General features: G+C 37.2%; 1 protein-coding gene across 6 annotated transcripts in view; it reads left to right on the top strand.

Moving 5' to 3' along the window:
- The window catches only part of NUBPL (NUBP iron-sulfur cluster assembly factor, mitochondrial), a 218560-nt gene that overhangs the window by 176386 nt on the left and 23236 nt on the right, over positions 1-18938 (top strand). For all 6 annotated transcript variants that reach the window (XR_009051433.1, XR_009051431.1, XR_009051432.1 and 3 more), the window contains one exon: positions 7264-7349. Coding sequence is in view for 3 of the 6 variants with exons in the window: in XM_057723127.1 (XP_057579110.1) it covers positions 7264-7349 (86 nt within the window). In the remaining 3 variants the exon portion in view is untranslated. The remainder of the gene's footprint in view (positions 1-7263; positions 7350-18938) is intronic.

Raw genomic sequence — 18938 nt, 5'->3', positions numbered from 1 at the left:
GAAGGGCGCAGAAAGCAGCCAGGCAGTCCTAGAGCGGGTCCTGTCTCGATTTCTCTCCCGCAGGGAGGGAGAAGCTACTGTATATGGCAGAGTGGACAGCTACACAACATGCTAAATATCCATGGGCTCAGGAGAAGCTGCACTAGCAGGCTGGCATTGCATTAGGAAAATGAAGCAGTGCCCTTTCTTCCTGGCTAGGGCCCCTTCCTGTCTGGACTCTACAGATGGAAGGACAGCCAGAGGCCTTTCTGCCTCTTATTCACGTAAATGAGATGGGGTGGGGATTTTAAATTAAGCCACCTTAATATTTCAGTCATCGTTTAAAGTGAAAGACATTTATTGCTTGTGAAAGGCTTTGGGCCTTTTGCCACATTAACTGGGCTCCTATTCACGCATCATAGGTTCTTGAGAAAAAGCATAGTACAAGTAGTACTTTTTTCTCCACACTACTGTTTTCCCCACCACCAGCGGTTTGCTTGGCCTAATCAATTATCTTTTACAGTAATACTCTTTGACTGCCAATTTGGACGGTAGTTTTTATAACATGGAAACCTGTTGGGGTTTGGAGGATCAGAAACTTACTGTTGCCATTGTTAAATAAGTAAATGACCATGGGCGATATTTGGCTACTTTGGATTTTAGTGCTCTTTTCCCCCTATATTTTACAATTTATAATTACCTCAAATTGTAAAGCTTGAAACATGCTTGTACCTAATAGGTGGAAGACTTAGGTCATAGCTTTTCCTAGTATTCAGAGATAGTAAATCTTCATTATGTTTTCAGTTTGTAGTATGAAACTTTAAAGGAGGCAGTCAGTTTTGGACTTCTTTCAGGTGTACTGTTCTTTCCATGCAGATGTTGGGCAGGATTATAATTAATGATATTTGGCAAAGAATCACATGACGTAGAAGAAATTATTGTTTTATCCATCAAATTATAAAAATTCTTTCCAAAATAAATTTGCTTTATTATTAAACAAATTGCACCCAAGGGTTAAAGACTAGGAATTGTATTCCAGTGTTTTATCTTTAAGGATACTCCTGGTACTCAGTCTGAAACTTCAGTCCTTGTTAAATTGGTAATCAAATTATAAAGCAAATATTGATATAATGCCATTGGTTAATGAACAACGTTTTCAATCTAAATTTAAGAAGCAGGGCTTTTGTATTTGGGTCAACATACATTATAGGTAGAAGTTATAGTGTGCCAGTTAACACTTCAAAGAAACAGCCTGAGAATTAACAACTTTTGAACTATGACTTGGAAAGACTCAGGATTTTAAAAACTTTCCCAAATGATTCTTATATAGTCAGCTTTCAGAATCACTTTGTCTAGACCAATTTATCTGATGTTTGAGTTCCTTAATTATTTAGCCTATGTTTGGATGGGATGCTTCTGATATAGTTATTTAGTTTTGTCCTTGAAGAATTTCTAGGCACTTTCTTCATAATATGCCCGACAGCTAAAATTCCTTAATCTTAAAGTTCAATGAATAGTTAATGGCCAATGGGTAGTCAAATTCATATTAAAACCTACTTTTAAATCTATTAAACATTTATATGTAGAAAAAGTACAAGTCCCACAATCTGTCATTTAAAAATTTTTGCACTTTGTCATAGATGATAGAAACTTGATCGAGTTTGATGTGTAGCTCTGAAGAATGTCTTCACATCTTAGGTATGAGTGTATTTGGAAGTGCAGCAAAGCTTTTCCATGTAAGTCTCAGCCTTTATTTCCTGAAATACACCTGGTTAAATAAACTTAAGGTAATCAGGGTATAGCAATTCTCCTCTCTGGAGTTAATGTTAGAGAAAGAATGTATATAAAAAGGAATGTGTTTCATTATTAAACAAACAGCCTTTGGTGGTAGCTCACTGCGAGCATGGGCAGGCTGAGCTTTACATGCATCTAACAGAATTTGAAATGCAAAATATTAAATCTAAGAGTCCAACATGAACAAGCTCTCAGAGAAGAGCAAAAGAGTTCTCTGAGTTTCAGAGAAATATGTGTACGACAAGTAGGCTCCCCTAGGTGTTTACCTATCAACATGATGATGGATTCAAGACTGGAGGGGAGCCAGGATTTTATTTTAACTTTACTGGAAATATCACAAGTGAGGGGAGGATGAGAATGAAAGAGAGAGAGGGAGCAAAGTGTGAGCATGAAAGAACCGTTTGGTTCCAGCCCAAGCTCTTTAGAATATCTGGAAGCTTACTTGTCCCCAGCGGTTCACAGTGAACACAGTCTGGATCCTCTGGTGAATTCTTTGTAGCATCACTAAGATGAGGTGATTGGAAGCCTGTTGACTCCGTTACTGAAGAGCCAGTCCTTGTCCCTAAACAGCAGATACGTATCCAGATTCCTTTGACAAACTTGAATTCTTAATTAAGTTCCAAAGTGCATGTGCTCTCTCTTTCACCAATGACTTTGAAATACTGTGCTTTCCACTAATTATTGTGTTTTATAATTCTTTTTGACAGCAATTGACATAATTTCCTGTAACAAAATTCATTTCTAAAGTAGGCAAAATAACGATTGATCTTTAATAAAACATACCCCCTTTGTGACCAAAGTCAAATCTGTCCTCTGCTGGAATGGAACATAGAGTCCAAAACAGTGACTCATGAAAGAATTATTTATATTCTCTGTTGAAACACAGTCTGTGGGTACATTTGAGGTGAATTTACCTTTTTAATTATGTTTTATTTAATCTGATACTAATGTTAGTGGACGTTCCTTGATATTACAGCAAATAATGTTTATAATTCAAGAAGTTTGGGTGTTATAGAGGAGAATGACGGGGGAGACCTAAAAAATACCAAAGCCAATCTCCTTTATAGTCAATAAACAATTGTGTTTATGTTAAGCTAGCAGAAAATGATTATTTTCTTTTGCTGCAGATGTCTTTAAATAAATCAAGGAGCATTAGCAGCACTAAATATTAGAGCACTGTGAACATGAAAAAATGCCGTTAATTTCTTAAGTCTTAGTTGATTTTACATTGATGTGCTCAAGGATTGTATAGAATTACTCATCCAGGTATCATTTTGGGCAGTTTTTGTTGTACATTTTTATTAGGTTCCAACACTAAAGTTCTCAATCAAGCATGGGAATTAGGTAAAATTTATGCCTTGGAAACTTACAATGGCATAGTTGAGTAATTCCACACTGGTATAATTATGATTAGGCTAACATCTGGAATAATCAGTTTCAAATGCTTAACTACTCTGAACTCTGACCAAAATCCAGAAATGAAGTTATAAGTACATTTTCCTCTCAATACTCAAGAGAATTAGCAATTAAGACAATACTCTAAATTATATTTTAGGATGTTTATATATTTGCCAGAATCCAATAGACAACTAACCTCTTATAGTAAATCTCAGCTGATAAAAAGTCTTTTACACAGATTACAGTTTGGAAAGTAACATTTAAACAATATTATTGAATTGTTTGGACTTAGACATTTACACTAGAAAATGGATAGAAAATTCTCCATGGGATTCTTGAGATGGGTGTTTTATGATGCTGTGTTATTACCCCCAGAAAATAATTCCATTTATAGCAAACTAAATATTCTCTTTGTTGCTATTAGCATTCCTTATGGTCAGTAGAGGGAGCACAAGTTTTCTAACAAACCATCACAAAACTGCAGTGACATCGTCAGTGATGGTATAAAGGGGAAAGATCTAGGCTAGTTCATATTGGTTCATGGTCCAGGGTCCCTGAGAAAAATTAAAATTTATTAAGGAGAAAGCTAAGAACTATAGAGATAAACAGTAATATCAGATTTGGAGACCATATTTTAAGTAAAAGATATATTAACAAGAAAAAAATCGACATAATCCCTTTAACATTTAAAAATATGGGTTGTCATCCCCAGATTGGTTAACGATTAATTTTACTGAAGGTTTGTTTGTCTTTTATCTGCTTTATTTCCTTATAAATTCTAGAGGTCATTTTAGGGGTGTCTGAACATGGTTACTTGTATGAAGTACTAAAATTTGGTACAGCAAAAGGGGTGTAGTGATTTATGTAGGGGCCAGGTATATTTTTGTATTTTTTAACAAGGGCTAGAAATTTTTTTCTCAGAACAGCATCCTAAGACTGATTAAGGACTTAGTCATTAGTTAAGAACATATATTTCAGGAAAAAAAAACTTACAAAAAATCTTTTGTAAGTGTGGCTCGTAGTTCCAATAGAATGTTTGCATGTTTTGTGAGCATTTGATGGGACATGGAAGATGATCATTGTCCTTGTCAAAAAGTTGTAATGGTCTATGAATGGTACTGTTTAGATTATAAAGAAGCTCAGGTGGCACGGATGCTTATTTGTGATACTGTGTTAGGGGTAAGGACAGAGAAAACCAAATCACTTTGATCCCTCTGTCTAGGGTCTTATGGCTATCAAAATAATGTCACCAAACATTTTTGTAACAGTTGTACATTCTTTTTTTAAAAAATAAGATAGCTCTTTAAATTAAATAGGACCAATGGAAATAGGTTCATTTTATAGAGGAGTTAATTGAAATAAATTGAGATTTAGTGAGCTATTCAAGATTATATAGTAAATTAGCATAGTCAACAAAACCAGAATCCAGAGCTCTCTACTCTTGATTCAAGGAGTTACAAACTAAGAGTTCATACAGCTGTAGTCTGGGATGACTTGAAAAAACAGGAAAATTATTTAAATCCCTGATCCTTTGTTAAGTTCCTGTTTTGTGCACAGCATTGTGTTATGTTTTGTTTGATTAAAAATTGAGAAAAAATTATAACTGTCCATGAAACTATATTGTGCAGTGGTAATACAAATAGTGGACGAAGGGTGTTTGAAATAAAAAAATGTTTATATTATATGAAAGCTAAAGGTAGTTTTTTAGGGCTAATGCAATAGAAACCTCACTATGTACTAGTATATAGTTATGATAGAATTTGGAGGAAATTGCCAAGGGGATTTTTGTTTACATATGAGGAGAAAGGCTCTGAGATTGAAGGGCCATAATTTCTGGAGTAGGTAGTATTTCACGTTTGCTTAAATAGGATTACTGAGGCAGTCAGGTTGAACAGGCGTGGTTTTGGAAACGATAGTTAAGAGGTAATGCTATATCATATAATTGTAGAGCTAGCTGAGACCTTGGAGACTGTCTGTCCTTGCATTAATTTTACAGCTAAGGAAACCGAGACCTGGGGTTATTCTGAGTTTTTTGCCCAAGGTTAGTCACACAGGTGGATGGCGGTAGAACTGGAATTAGTTTCCCTCCAAATACCTGAACATGATAACAGAATCTAGAAGGTGGAAAATTATGGAAATACATTGGATGTGAAGAGTAGAGTTGAGTACATTTTTTGCAGAGAATTTATTTCCATCAGTCTTTAAAAGAGGGAAAAGAGAAATGTTGATTTTTTTTTTTTTGGTTTCTTGGGAAGAATAAAAATAAAAGAATGTAGTGATCTATGGAACAATTTGAAAAGTAGGATGAGCTGCCTGATGACAAATATAAAAATGACCTTGCCAGCAACTTCTAAGACGTTTTTATTAATAACAATAATAAAGATAATAAAAATGATATTACCAACAACAACAGCTACCATTTATTGAATGTTTACCCTGTGCCATCATGTCAAGTATCTTATGTACATTAGCTCCTTAAATTATTGCACCCTGTGACCTAAGTATTACTATGCCATTTTGTAGATGAAGAAACTGAATCTTGAAGAGATTATTACCTTAGTCAGACCTGTAGTCAGCTATGGAATAAAAATTGAATTCTGATTCTGTTTGAATTCCAAAGCTAATGTTTCTGAAACTTAACTAATGAATAGACCCTCCTTCTAAAGGAAAATAATCTGCCCCATGCCCGCAATAGACTTATCATTAGACTACTTAACTAAGCGTAAACACAAATTCCTTAAGCTTATAGCTCTTATATAATTTTTAAGAACTAAAACAATTACAAATTAAATTCAAACAAACTTACAAGATCAATAAAATTCAAATTAATGACATTAATTTAATATGAAAGATGAAGTTTTTGCTGAAATAAAAATACCAATTGCAAGATGAATTTGTAGCTAATTACTATCGCACAGTTCTTCTGAGTTTGGCGCGCCTATGTTGCTACATGCTTTGTGAGAACCTGGGTCTGCTGCTACTTTTCTCTATTCTGACTTCTTCACATTATCCCTTCAGACAGTACTCTGTAATGGTATCATTTGCCCTTCGCTTGGTGCCATCAGTTATTTCTTGCTAATCCTACCTCTGTTCTCATTAGCTATGACAAAGTATACTGCCAGTTTGATGGTTTAGGGTGCTGAAATGTCATGGCAGTATATGTTTAGTTACAAGATGATGGTCATCCAGGTGATCTCGAATATGTTCATTTTTTTCAGTTTATCATCTAGAAGAAACCACAAAATTTAAGAAATTCGTAGAGTCTACAAATCATAACCAGGTCTCTGGTGTTTCCACTTACAGAAAAAATTGCACTGCACTCTCCCTCAAAACTCTCAAAACCGTCTGGTTCCTGTGGGGTAACAATGGAGACCCAGGAAAGCCTCCATCTCCATCTACTATCAGTGCTGCCTTAGTTCAGGCTACCACTATCTTGCACCTGATTTTCTGGCACAGCCCTTAGTTTTACCCCCACCAAACTATTCTCTGCAGTGTATTCCACACTAGTGAGTTTTCTGTTACACAGACTTTTAGAACTCAGCTTAGGTATCACTTCTTTCTGGAAACTTTTCCCCTATTGCTTCTTCTTATCATCTGCTTCCTGACCCCATCCATTATCACCTTCGCCATCCCCTCCCCTAGATTGAATTAGTTACCTCTCCTTTATTCTTCCTTTATAATTCCATAATACCCTAGGCCTACCTTTATTATAATGCTTATTAGCACATTGTGTTGAATCCTTAATTTGGGGGTCTCCCCAGGTAGGCTATTAAGTTCTTGAAAGTAAAGCCTACCTTGTGCATCTTCTAGGTAGCACATTGTATGTAAGGGAAGAAGGTTCTGATGATGTAGCCGTGATCTTGAATCACAGGGCAATTGTAATTTTAGGAGTGAAGAGTCATGGCTAGGGAAGAGCAAAGTAGATGTTGCCTTATTTTTCCCATTCATTTATGTGAAATTTAAACAAATTACCTAAATAGTTAATATGATAGACTCTTTTAGTGTGTAATCAACATTATTTTGGAAGTAATCTTTCCGTAAGGAATTAAGTGATAGCATCATTTTGCTGTCTTTTTGTTTTCATTTGGTTAGGTGCTGTGATTGTCTCCACGCCCCAGGACATTGCATTGATGGATGCACACAAGGGAGCTGAGATGTTTCGAAAAGTCCATGTGCCTGTAAGCTTTTACATGTTCATTGTTGAAAAAATACAAAACACTTCTAACTGAAAAAGCGAATCATTGAGAAGTACAATCCAGATTTTAATTTAGTTCTGTGCAGAAATCTGTATGAACACCTACTTCATTTTAATGGTTACTTTAAAAACACACATATAGGTGCAAACATATGCACATTATATCAATCAAGGAAAATTCTAAAAATCCTACAGGTATGAATTTTCTGAACAAGTACTACCTCTGTCAACTATTTGTAGCTGTCACTGACAAAAAATAATAAGAGAATTTTAGGAAATTATTTAGGCAGGTACACTTGAATAGATCACTGATGGGAAAACAGGTGAAAAAGATGACTTTTTTCCTTTTGTTGTCTACAGTTTAACTCATTTGTAGCTCACCATCTTCTTGAAAGTATCTAAGAATTTTCTATACAAAATGGCAAAAAATACATATTATAACAATAAGAGAAAGGACAATTAAAATCAGATGGATTCAGAAGTAAAGTCTGTAAATAACTTGCAGGCCATTAAGAGACTTAAATACATGCTACAAGTATGCCATGAAATTTCCAGCATCCATGGGGAAAAAAACATAGGACCATTATAAAACTGTCAATTTTTGTGAGGTTAAAGAAAAAGAGCCTGAAGCACTGTTTGCAGTAGCCAAGACATGGAAACAACCTAAATGTCCATCAACAGATGAATGGATAAAGAAGATGTGGTACATATATACAATGGAATATTACTCAGCTGTTAAAAAGAATGAAATAACGTCACTTGTGGCAACATGGATGGACCTAGAGATTATCATACTAAGCAAAGTAACTCAGAAAGAGAAAGACAAATACCATATGATATCACATATGTGGAATCTAAAGTACGATATAAACCAACATATCTACAAAACAAAAACGGACTCACAGATATAGAGAACAGACTTGTGGTTGCCAAGGGGGTGGGGGTGGGGGGAGGGGAGGGAAGGAATGGGAGTTTGGGATTAGCAGATACATACTATTATATATAGGATGGATAAACAACAAGGTCTTACTCTATAGCACTGGAAACTATATTCAGTATCCTGTGATAAGCCATAATGGAAGAGAATGTGAAAAAATATATATATATATACATAACTGAATCACTTTGATGTACAGCAGAAATTAGCACAACATTGTAAATCAACTATACTTCAATAAAATTTTTTTTAAAAGCTTGATGCTCAAGAGAAGCAGAGCTGAGAGAAGAGAGGCATAACTCTCTCCTAGGTCCTCAGAAATAAAGAAATCCTGTATGTAATGAGTACATTTTCATAACCTTTGTAACTGTAAATAGAGGGTTCTTCCTCCTGGTGCCTCAGCAAAAGCAACTGAACTTGTGCCAGAGTGTGATTTAGAGCAAGCATTTCAGTACGAAGCCAACATGGTGCTTCCATCTCTGTGGCTCCTAATGGCCTTACTTAATTCAAGCTTAGATTTTTGAGCTTATGGAGCAGAGCTTTTTGTTTTTATTTTTATTTTCCATTATGGTTTATTACTGGATATTGAATATAGTTCCCTGTACTATACGGTAGGACCTTGTTGTTTATCCATTCTATTTATAATTGTTTGCATCTGCTAATCCCAAGCTCCCAATCTAAACCCCACCTCCAAAACTACAAATCTGTTCTGTGTCTGTGAGTCTGTTGTATTTCATAGGTAAGTTCATTTGTGTCATATTTTAGATTCTACATGTAAGTGATATATGGCATTTGTCTTTCTCTTTCTGAGTTACTTTGCTTAGTATGATAATCTCTAGTTCCATTCATGTAGCTGCAAATGGTACTATTTTGTTCTTTTTGATGGCTGAGTAATATTCCATTTGTGTGTGTGTGTGTGTGTGTGTGTGTGTGTGTGTGTAAAACATCTTCTTTTTCCATTCATCTGTCGATGGACATTTAGGTTGCTTCCATGTCTTGGCTATTGTAAATAGTGCTGCTATGAACATTAGGGTGCATTTATCTTTTTGAATTACGGTTTTGTCTGGGTATATGGCTGTGAGTGGGATTGCTGGATCAAATGGCAACTATTTTTAGTTTTTGAGGAACCTCCATACTGCTCTCCATAGTGGCTGCATCAAGTTACATTCCCACCAACAGTGTGGTAGAGTTCCCTTTTCTCCACACCCTCTCCAGCATTTGTTATTTGTAGGCTTTTTAATGATGGCCATTCTGTGATGGTATATCTCTTTGTAGTTTTGATTTGCATTTCTCTAACAATTAGTGATGTTGAGCATCTTTTCATGTGCCTAGTGGCCATCTGTATGTCTTCTTTGGAGAAGTCTGTTTAGGTCTTCTGCCCATTTTTTGATTGGGTTGTTTGATTTTTTGTTCTTGAGTTGTATGAGCTGTTTGTATATTTTGGAAATTAGGCTCTTGTCAGTTGCATCATTTGCAAGTATTTTCTCCCACTCCATAGGTTGTCTTTTCATTTTGTTTATGGTTTCCTTTGCTGTGTAAAAGCTTATAAGTTTGATTAGGTCCCATTTGTTTATTTTTGCTTTTATTTCTTTTGCCTTAGGAGACTGACCTAAGAAAACATTGCTACAATTTATGTCAGAGAATGTTTTGTCTATGTTCTCTTCTAGGAGTTTTATGGTGTGATGGTCTTATATTTGTCTTTAAGCCATTTTGAGTTCATTTTTGTGTGTGGTGTGAGGATGTACTCTAACTTCATTGATTTACATATAGTTGTCCAGCTTTCCCAGCACCACTTGCTGACTAGGCTGTCATCGTACATTCTTGCCTCCTTTGTTGAAGATTAATTGACTCTAGGTGTGTGGGTTTATTTCTGGGCTCTCTATTCTGTCCCATTGATCTGTATGTCTGTTTTTGTGCCTAGAGCAGAGCTTTTTAGACTTCAGACAGGGATCCTGCATGCTGCAACTAAGAGCCCACATGCCACAACTAAGACCCAGAGCAGCCAAATAAATAAATAAATATTTTTTAAAAATCAATGATGTATTAGAATGAATAGACTCTCAGGGAAACTTTTGTAAATTTTTTTTTTTAATCTCAGGGGAGCTTCTGAAAAGTATAAAATAGTACAGTAGTGGAGCTGAGATGATCCTCTTCAACAAGTACCTGTTCTCCCTTGTCAGTTAGTACAGAGCTGTATGCAATTAGTAAGCCATGCAGCTTTGGATGGATTAACCTGCTCTTATGAAAATTGAGGACCCTGGTAAGGATGATCACCTCCTAGGTGATCTGAGGGTATTATCACTAGCAGAATCAGAAAGTGTTTTAGGGCCTGATTTTATATGAGGATAAATGAGTGATAAAACCTCCATAGTGTTCTATGTTGTTTGAAGTTTAGCTTAGAAAAATTTTAAAGCAATGATAACCAAATGCCCACTTCAGATAGAAAACTGTCTCAATAAAGCACTTAGTTGAACAATGTTAATTTCCTGTTATGCCTTCCAAGATAAATTAGATGCAAGTAATGCCTACTCAGACAACTAAGATTATTTATATGAGATTTTAAAATATTAATCAGCAAAAAAGAGCTATCCATCAAAAATTTTGAGAATAAGTAGTTCATAATCCTTCTTTCTGGCAGGAATTAGGTAACAGGGCCAATGGTCTATCACTGCCACTTCAAGGTCAGGATAATAGCCATTCTGTCAGCATCCAAGTGAATGCTTAACTTCTCGTTCTGTACGATGAGGGTGGAGGCGTGTGTCCAGCTCACTCTAAAGCATCATGAAATCCTTGAGAGAAAAGTTTTTAAAAGAGAAGAAGCCAGACTTTTGTTAGGTGGGTGCTACTGAAGGATAAAAGTTGAGGCTGTCAGCAAGGAAGTATTGTGAGGAAACATTCCAAGTGAAGGATCTTGGGCTGCATAAGGCTCATAGGAATAGTGCAGGCCTAGTTATGGAGTGAAGGAGCTATTTGTGATCTGAAAGTGAAGGTTGGAGTTTAAGTTTGCAGAGCTGAGCAGTCATGGGTCATGACAACGTATAGGATATGGTTGGTCATGGGTGTGTGGGGCTGAAGAGGAGTGGAAATGAAAGTCATTGGAAATGCATAATCCCTCCATTATTTTTTGACATCATCCTTTATTATAGCCCTCATTTTTCACCCGTTTTAATTATTTGCCTTCTAAATAGAAAAAAACTGAAAAAGAGGTAGAATGTCTTAATTATCTCTTAACCTGCAGAACAAGACAGTGCTCAGTAATCTTTGCATGTGAATGAGTGAGAACTTTCCAGCAGAGAGCTCTGTAAGCAGTTGGAGGACAGCCACAGTGTATCTGCATTGTAAAGGGAATCCTGGCTTTGAGGAGGATGTGAATTTGATGACCTCTGAGATCCTTCTGGCACTTAAGAGCCTTGGAGTCTGAGTAATGGTAAAGCATTTGAAATTAGAAAGTGTTCCATAAATGCAAAGGAGAAATGTTATACTTTGTGTATAACCACTTTACTTCATTTTTTTCCTGATTTTTAGTCTTGCTCTCTGTTTTTTCCCCTTTTGAAGTGCATTAGTTACCGTGGAAACAGTGATGTCATTGGAATTCATTGGTATGGTCCGAGTTTATTAATGTCTACAAGAACATTTTGAAGTTAATTTAAATAATTTCTTAAAACTCAAGGCTCAGATAGGGGAAGAAGAGATGAATATTAAATTCTCTGTTCTCTGCCTGAAATATCAACTCTGCCAAATCCTTGATTTTCTCAGTATTTGTAGATAGACTATTTTTTTAAAAAACATAAGAATTTTTCAATCTTACACATTTTTAATGGTGACCGCTTTATGTGCTGTGTCATTCTCATCCATTTTTGTTGCCTTCTTTTATTAGGGAAGCCCAGGCACCTCAACTTGCGGCCCTTCCACTACCATTTGACCTTTTGGAATCCCAGGGATTTCACTACCCAGCCCTTTCTTCTTAGGTAATCTCCTTTCCAGCTCCTGAAAAGTATATTAAAGTATATTTCCTCTCTTACTCTTTCTGTATATAAGGGATCACTTAATTAATTGTAATTCAATAAATAACTATTAGTTTCTTTATTCTACAAATATATATTTACTTATATTGAGTGCTTTTTGTAAGCAAAGTACTGTGGTAAGCTCCAATGGTGATTTTTTTAAAAAGTGAAGATGAAGCCTTTTAATTCAAGTACCTTATCATCTCGTAGACTAACTCCATTATGGTGCAGGGGCCCTAAATTGTGAGGGACGTGAGAACACTTTCTTCTCTGGGCTATCAAACATAGCCAGGTTTTCATGGAAAAGCCTTTTTTTTTTCTATGTTCCTATGATTTTGTACATGCTGGTCCCTTGCCTGAGAAGCCAGTGTCAGCTCATGTTCATTTTTCACACCCCTGCTCAGGAATTACATACTCTAGGAAGCTTTTTCCAAACTACCAGAAAAGGTCGATAGTTCTTCCTCTGAACCACTTGAACATATATCTAGTTTGGCTCTTATCCCACTGCAGGTTTACCTGTCAGTCCCAACAGAAGAATGTGAGTTCTTGGAGGGCAGGAAACATGCCTTAAATACCCTTAAATGTCCACTAGCTGGCGTATAGCAGGCACGTGATGAATACTCCCTACGCTGGCGTTTGACCTGGGATATGATACCATCCACAATCTGCTGTTCCCAGCTCAAGGCTGCTCTCACTGGTATTTTCTCTGCCACAGGCAAACTGGTTGTCTTTCCCTTACGTGAGATTTCTATAGTTCCTCTGCTCATGGTCCTCAGCATGCCGTTTCCCCATCTGAGAACCTTTTACCCTCACTTTTCACCTTGTAGCTCCTTTTTATTTTTTTAATAAATTTATTTATTTATTGGCTGCATTGGGTCTTCTTTGCTGCACACAGACTTTCTCTAGTTGTGGTGAGCAGGGGCTACTCTTCATTGTGGTGCACAGGCTTCTTATTTTGGTGGCTTCTCTTGTTGTGGAGCATGGGCTCAAGGCATGCGGGCTTCAGTAGTTGTGGCACATGGGCTCAACAGTTGTGGCTCGCAGGCTCTAGAGCACAGGCTCGATAGTTGTGGTGCATGGGCTTAGTTGCTCTGCGGCATGTGGGATCTTCTTGGAGCGGGGATTGAACCTGTGTCCCCTTCATTGGCAGGCGGATTCTTAACCAGTGCACTACCTAGGAAGTCCTCACCTTGTAGCTCCTTTTTATCCTTTGGTGCTTAGATTAAATGCCTCCTTCTCTGGGGGACTTGCCCTGACCCTGTTATCTAGGTAAGCACTTTCTAGTGTATGATTTAGTAACACTCTGGTTCCCCTTTTGTAACTGTTTTCACATTTTGTCAGCACTTGCACATTTATAGTGCCGTACTGTCAGCTCTGTGAGTGCAGGGACCACTCACCTCCTTCTGTGTTCAGAACATATAGCTGCTCACTAAATATATACTGAATGAGTGAGTGGAAGATTTTCATAGGTATATCACGAGACTGGGGGAGGGACAGAATTCAGTCTGAAAAGAATCAGGAAGTCACAAGCATTCAGGGTTGTTCAGTTTGTCTATAGTTGAAGTAATATGTTTGGATGTGTCTTTGCTCGGCGCAGGTTTGGTCAAGCTTTAGACACGAGGCTAAGGAATTTGGACATTCTTCTTGAGATTTTTAGCGGTGTCCATAAAGAATGCTGGCTAGGAAACAGACAAAATTAGAATGGGGCTTTAGAAGGATTTTATCTGGTGGAGATGATAGAAAGAGTAGGAGGAGAGTGTGGAGGCAGTAAGGAAACATTAGCAATGGTCAGTCATCCACACTGCAGGTTGTGACCCACCAATGAGTCAGGAAATCAGTACAGTAAGAGAGGTAACCACAGTCTTTAAACAATATCAGGGTACGTTGCTCTTCAGAAGAGAAGCGTTATTTCATAGGGATATTGTCTGTCACAAACACATATAGGAGTGTTTTTGTATCAGATCAAGATGTCAAGTACTTCTCTTATAAGACAGTTTTAATAAGTTGGGGAAACACTGGTGTAGGTGATAGGCAGTGAGGGTCTGATTTAGAATAATGGCAGTGAAAATGGAAAGGGAAATAAATGTAATTGACATTTTGAAAGGAGAATAGACAGGCTTGGCAATTGATTACACAGGGTAGGGTGGTTAGGGGGAAAAAAAAAGGCAGAAATCAAAGGGATTTTGAGAGTTATGCTGCTGTTAATAAATCTACCAGGAGCTGGTTTTTTACTCAGGATGACAGTGAACTAGAAATAAGAGGTTAGCTTCTCAGTCACAAATCCCTGCCCTATTCTCTGAGGATTGTGATTTAAAACTGTTTGGCAAGGAAGAGACTGGTAGAGAAAATGATTTGGTGTTGGCCTTTTTAGTACTATTCACTTCCCATGATGTATGTGACCATCCCTTTTCCTCACTGAAACTGATTTTTTTAAATTTATCTGTATATTTGTAGCCTCTTATACACAGATTTTTTAAAGCACATAGAGGGCTGTATTCTTTAAATATATCTTTTATAGTTGGAAATTAAATTACTTTAGAAATTGTATTATAATTTTAAGGCAATAGGATACTGCTTCCAGAGGCCTTTTTACATAGTAGTTAAGAAGGGTGGACTTAGGAGTCTGAATGCTTGAGTTCAAATCCCAGATCTGTCACTTTGTAGTGGTATGACCTGAGCAAGTTTGTTCAAATCCCAGATCTGTCACTTTGTAGTGGTATGACCTGAGCAAGTTTCTTAATCTATTCCTCAGTTTTCTCATTTATAATATGGGAATTATAATAGTATTTCCCTCAGAGGGTTGAGGTAAGAAATAAATGAGGGCTTAGTACAGTGTTTGGTACAATCTAAACATTCGATGTTAATATAATGTTATATAATTAATGTTGCTTATTATAATTGTTATCATGAAACATAAATTTATAATTCATATGTGTTTATGTATTTGGCCTAGGTATTTTGACTAGTCTCTTTATTTGCTAGTAAGAATTTTAACAAGAAATTTATTTATTTAATTGGCTGTGTTGGGTCTTTTCTGGCTGTGTGCAGGCTTTCTTTAGTTGCGGTGAGTGGGGGCTACTCTTCGTTGTGGTGCGCGGGCTCCTCATTGCCTTGGCTTCTCTTGTTGCAGAGCACGGGCTCTAGGCGCGTGGGCTCCAGTAGTTGCAGCACATGGGCTCAATAGTTGTGGCTCACAGGCTCTAAAGCACAGGCTCAGTAGTTGTGGCGCACGGGCTTAGTTGCTCCGTGGCATGTGGGATCTTCCTGGAGCAGGGATCGAACCCGTGTCCGCTGCATTGGCAGGCAGATTCTTAACCACTGTGCCACCTAGTAAGTCCTGGCAGGCGGATTCTTAACCACTGCACCACCAGGGAAGCCCAACAAGAAATTTTTATAAATTTAGATAAGTAGTGTCTTTGAGATCTCCTTATTTATTGTTTTAGTTGAGCCTAAATTGTTCTCTTCATATAGATTTATTAGTTGCTAAAGTTATTTAGAGTCTAAAATTTTGCAATATTTAAGATTTGTATCATTTAATGTCGGTTAATTGCTGTCACAAATAGACTTCAAAATATATAATGATGCAAATGCAATAGAAGTGTATTTCTTGCTCATGTAACAGTACTAGTCTATGAACAGGTGAGCATGGTGGCTTTCTTCCATAAAGCCTGGTTGTGGCACAGATACATACTTTTACTCACATTCCCTTAAAATTCTGTCATGTGATGACAGTCATGTTTCTCAAGGAACCTAAGAAACATAGGTAGCCATGTGCTAAATAAGAAAGATGAAACCATGGATTTTGGTGAGCAGCTAGCTGTCTGTGCTACAGTTGGCCTGGCAACAAATTCTTAAAGCCTAATGCTGGTCACTGAACATTTTTTTCCTTATAATTAATTTTGAAAATTCTATAACTATTTTAGTCTTGCACTTAATTATTTATTTCATAGAAGAGAGATAGGAACTTTGCTTTTCCTGTGGCTTACTTTTCCTGCTGGTTAAAAACAAGCAAACAAAGAGTCCTGCTGTGGTGTGGAACTTTGTGGTAGTTATTTGTAAGGGTCACTGATTATCTTATCTCCTAAGGAAAATTAGGTGATCTTAGAACCTAAAATAGTTGATTCTTATCAATGTTTTCTTTCCATTTTACATTGTTTTCCATTTTTATTACCAAAGACCCTACGCATTGTTCTTAGTGATAAGAATCAGAATTGTGGTTTATTCTTCTTCTGGCGCAGTCACCATTCAGGGCAGTAGGTTATCCAATTGGACCAGGAGTTTCACATCTTTACCCTTGAATGCCTTCAAAACTCTTGTGTTCATGATATCTGTCTTGGAGCTTTTTCAGCAGCTAGTTTGTCTTTTGGACCCCAAAAGTTCTGTTTTATTTAATACCTCAAGCTTACCTACTTTAAAAAGCAATCCTTCGAAGTGGGTAGTCTTATATGAAAATAGAGGCAAGTGACATATTTATTCTCTCTGTCCTTGAACATAGTTTTTCCTTTATGATCATCAAGTTGTCTCACTTGATGCTCTGGGAAGTTTAATACCTTTGATATATTTAGAGAATCTTTCATTGTTGGCTTTGAAGGCCTTGGAATGCGCTGTTACACTTCTTTCTAGGAACGCTATTTATTAGTTTGCACGAGACGTATCACATGTGGCTTCCTTCTTCACAGTTGGGTAATCTTTCCATTTAAAAAGAAAAAGTTTTCTTCAGAATACTGCTGGGTAGGTAGCATTCTGCATCTCAGCCAGTTACATCTTAGAGACTGAAGATGTTTGCTCATTTTTGTCTTTTTCCAGCATCTCTCAGATGTCCATGTATGCTTTAAACAAGAATGCTGTTCTATGTAATTTACATGAATTAAACTAATCTAACCCTCACAACAACCCTGTGATGTGATAACATTATTTTTCCCATTTTGCAAATGAGGAAACTAGTGCAGGGAGATTAAATAGCTCACATAAGGCTACCTATCTCTTTCGTGGGCCTGTGGATTCCTATCCTAAATGGTCTGCTTTCCAGAGCCCACATTCTTAATTGCTATTTCTGTGGGTTATCTAGAGTCGCAGTTTAGTAATGTGGATGTCACAGGGTGAGAGATTTAGAGGAGTCTCCTTTAAATTTGCTTACCTTCAGGATCCTGATTGCCCAAGGCAAGTAAAGACAGAAAATTGGTGGATTGAAAAATGGGGAGGAGTTAAGGGGACCATAGGTTCTGATGATAGTCAAGAGACGTATACTGAGGATATTAAGGGAAAGGGGAGTTCCATAGCCAGGAAAAGGGAATGATGTCTGAGGCTCAGCTGCATCAGTGAGTGGCGAAGATGGTTCAAATCAGGTCTTCCCTTATAATTGTGCTCTTAATTACTATGTTAAATCTCCCCAACTAAACTGGATAGACTGGTCAATGGTTTTAGGCCATCTAATTCCATGAACAGAATCCTGAAGTTCATTTACTTGTCATCTGGTTTGGTGACATCTACCTATAGACCCAGCTGATTTGAATTTGGCTCTGTTATTTACTAACTGTGTGACCTTGAGCAAATAATTTAGCTTAAGTGTTTCATGACCCATCTCATAGGTCATTGTGGCCTAACATGAGATTACATGTACAGTACTTAGCATAGGTCTTCGCACATGACATTGTGAAGGGTAGCTCTGAATGTTATTGTCATAGTGGTAGATTTTAGAGATCATTACAATCCCTCATTTTAGAATTCAAGGCATGGAGGGCTTCCCTGGTAGCACAATGGTTAAGCATCCACCTGCCAATGCAGGGGACGTGGGTTCGATCCTTGGTCCAGGAAGATCCCACATGCTGCGGAGCAACTAAGCCCATGCGCCATAACTACTGAGCCTGCGCTGTAGAGCCCGTGAGCCACAGCTGATGAGCCCACACTCCACCATTACTGAAGCCAGTGCACCTAGAGCCTGTGCTCTGTAACAAGAGAAGCTACCACAATAAGTCCACGTACTGCAACAAAGACCCAACGCCGCCAATAAATAAAAAATAAACAAATAAATTTATATATATTAAAAAAAAAAAAAAGAATTCAAGGCATGGAGAAGGTACGCTGTGGCCCTCATGGATCCAGAGGTGGTTAGTTGGTCCCTGAGAGGAGAATGAATGCAGCCCTCCCCATTCACTGCTCTTTCCATTGCCGGACCACTTCTAAAAGAGAAAATACGAACACCCATCTCATTGTTTAAAATTATAATATCTGTACACATGCCTCAAGGAGTATACCAAAAACTGGTTACGGCTAATGGAGAACTGAAAAGCACTTGTGAATCGAATCAATTTCACTTATTATTACTCACTCTCTGTTTAACAGTGAGTTTTTCCTCTTCATTTTTTCTTAAATCATAGCTCTTAATCCTTGTGACAGGTTCCAACCAGCAAGAATTTAACCTGATTGTAACCTTGAGATATTGGATTATATAGTAGCTTGAAAATCTTGCTTGTTACTTACCTGAACCTGGGTTTAAAATGCCAAGAAGAAATTAAAATTGGGGTCTTTTGAGCCTGCTTAATTCAATACATTTAGACACAAAAATCCAGTATTTCAGGGCAATGTTGATATTTCAAGAGAGTCAATTTTTTAAAAGTTAATAAAAGAAGTA

The sequence above is a fragment of the Hippopotamus amphibius genome, chromosome 2 (assembly GCF_030028045.1).
Source record: "Hippopotamus amphibius kiboko isolate mHipAmp2 chromosome 2, mHipAmp2.hap2, whole genome shotgun sequence".
Lineage (NCBI taxonomy): Eukaryota > Metazoa > Chordata > Mammalia > Artiodactyla > Hippopotamidae > Hippopotamus > Hippopotamus amphibius.
The sequence above is the reverse complement of the archived record's forward strand: the minus strand, read 5'-3'. Positions and strand labels throughout refer to the sequence as shown.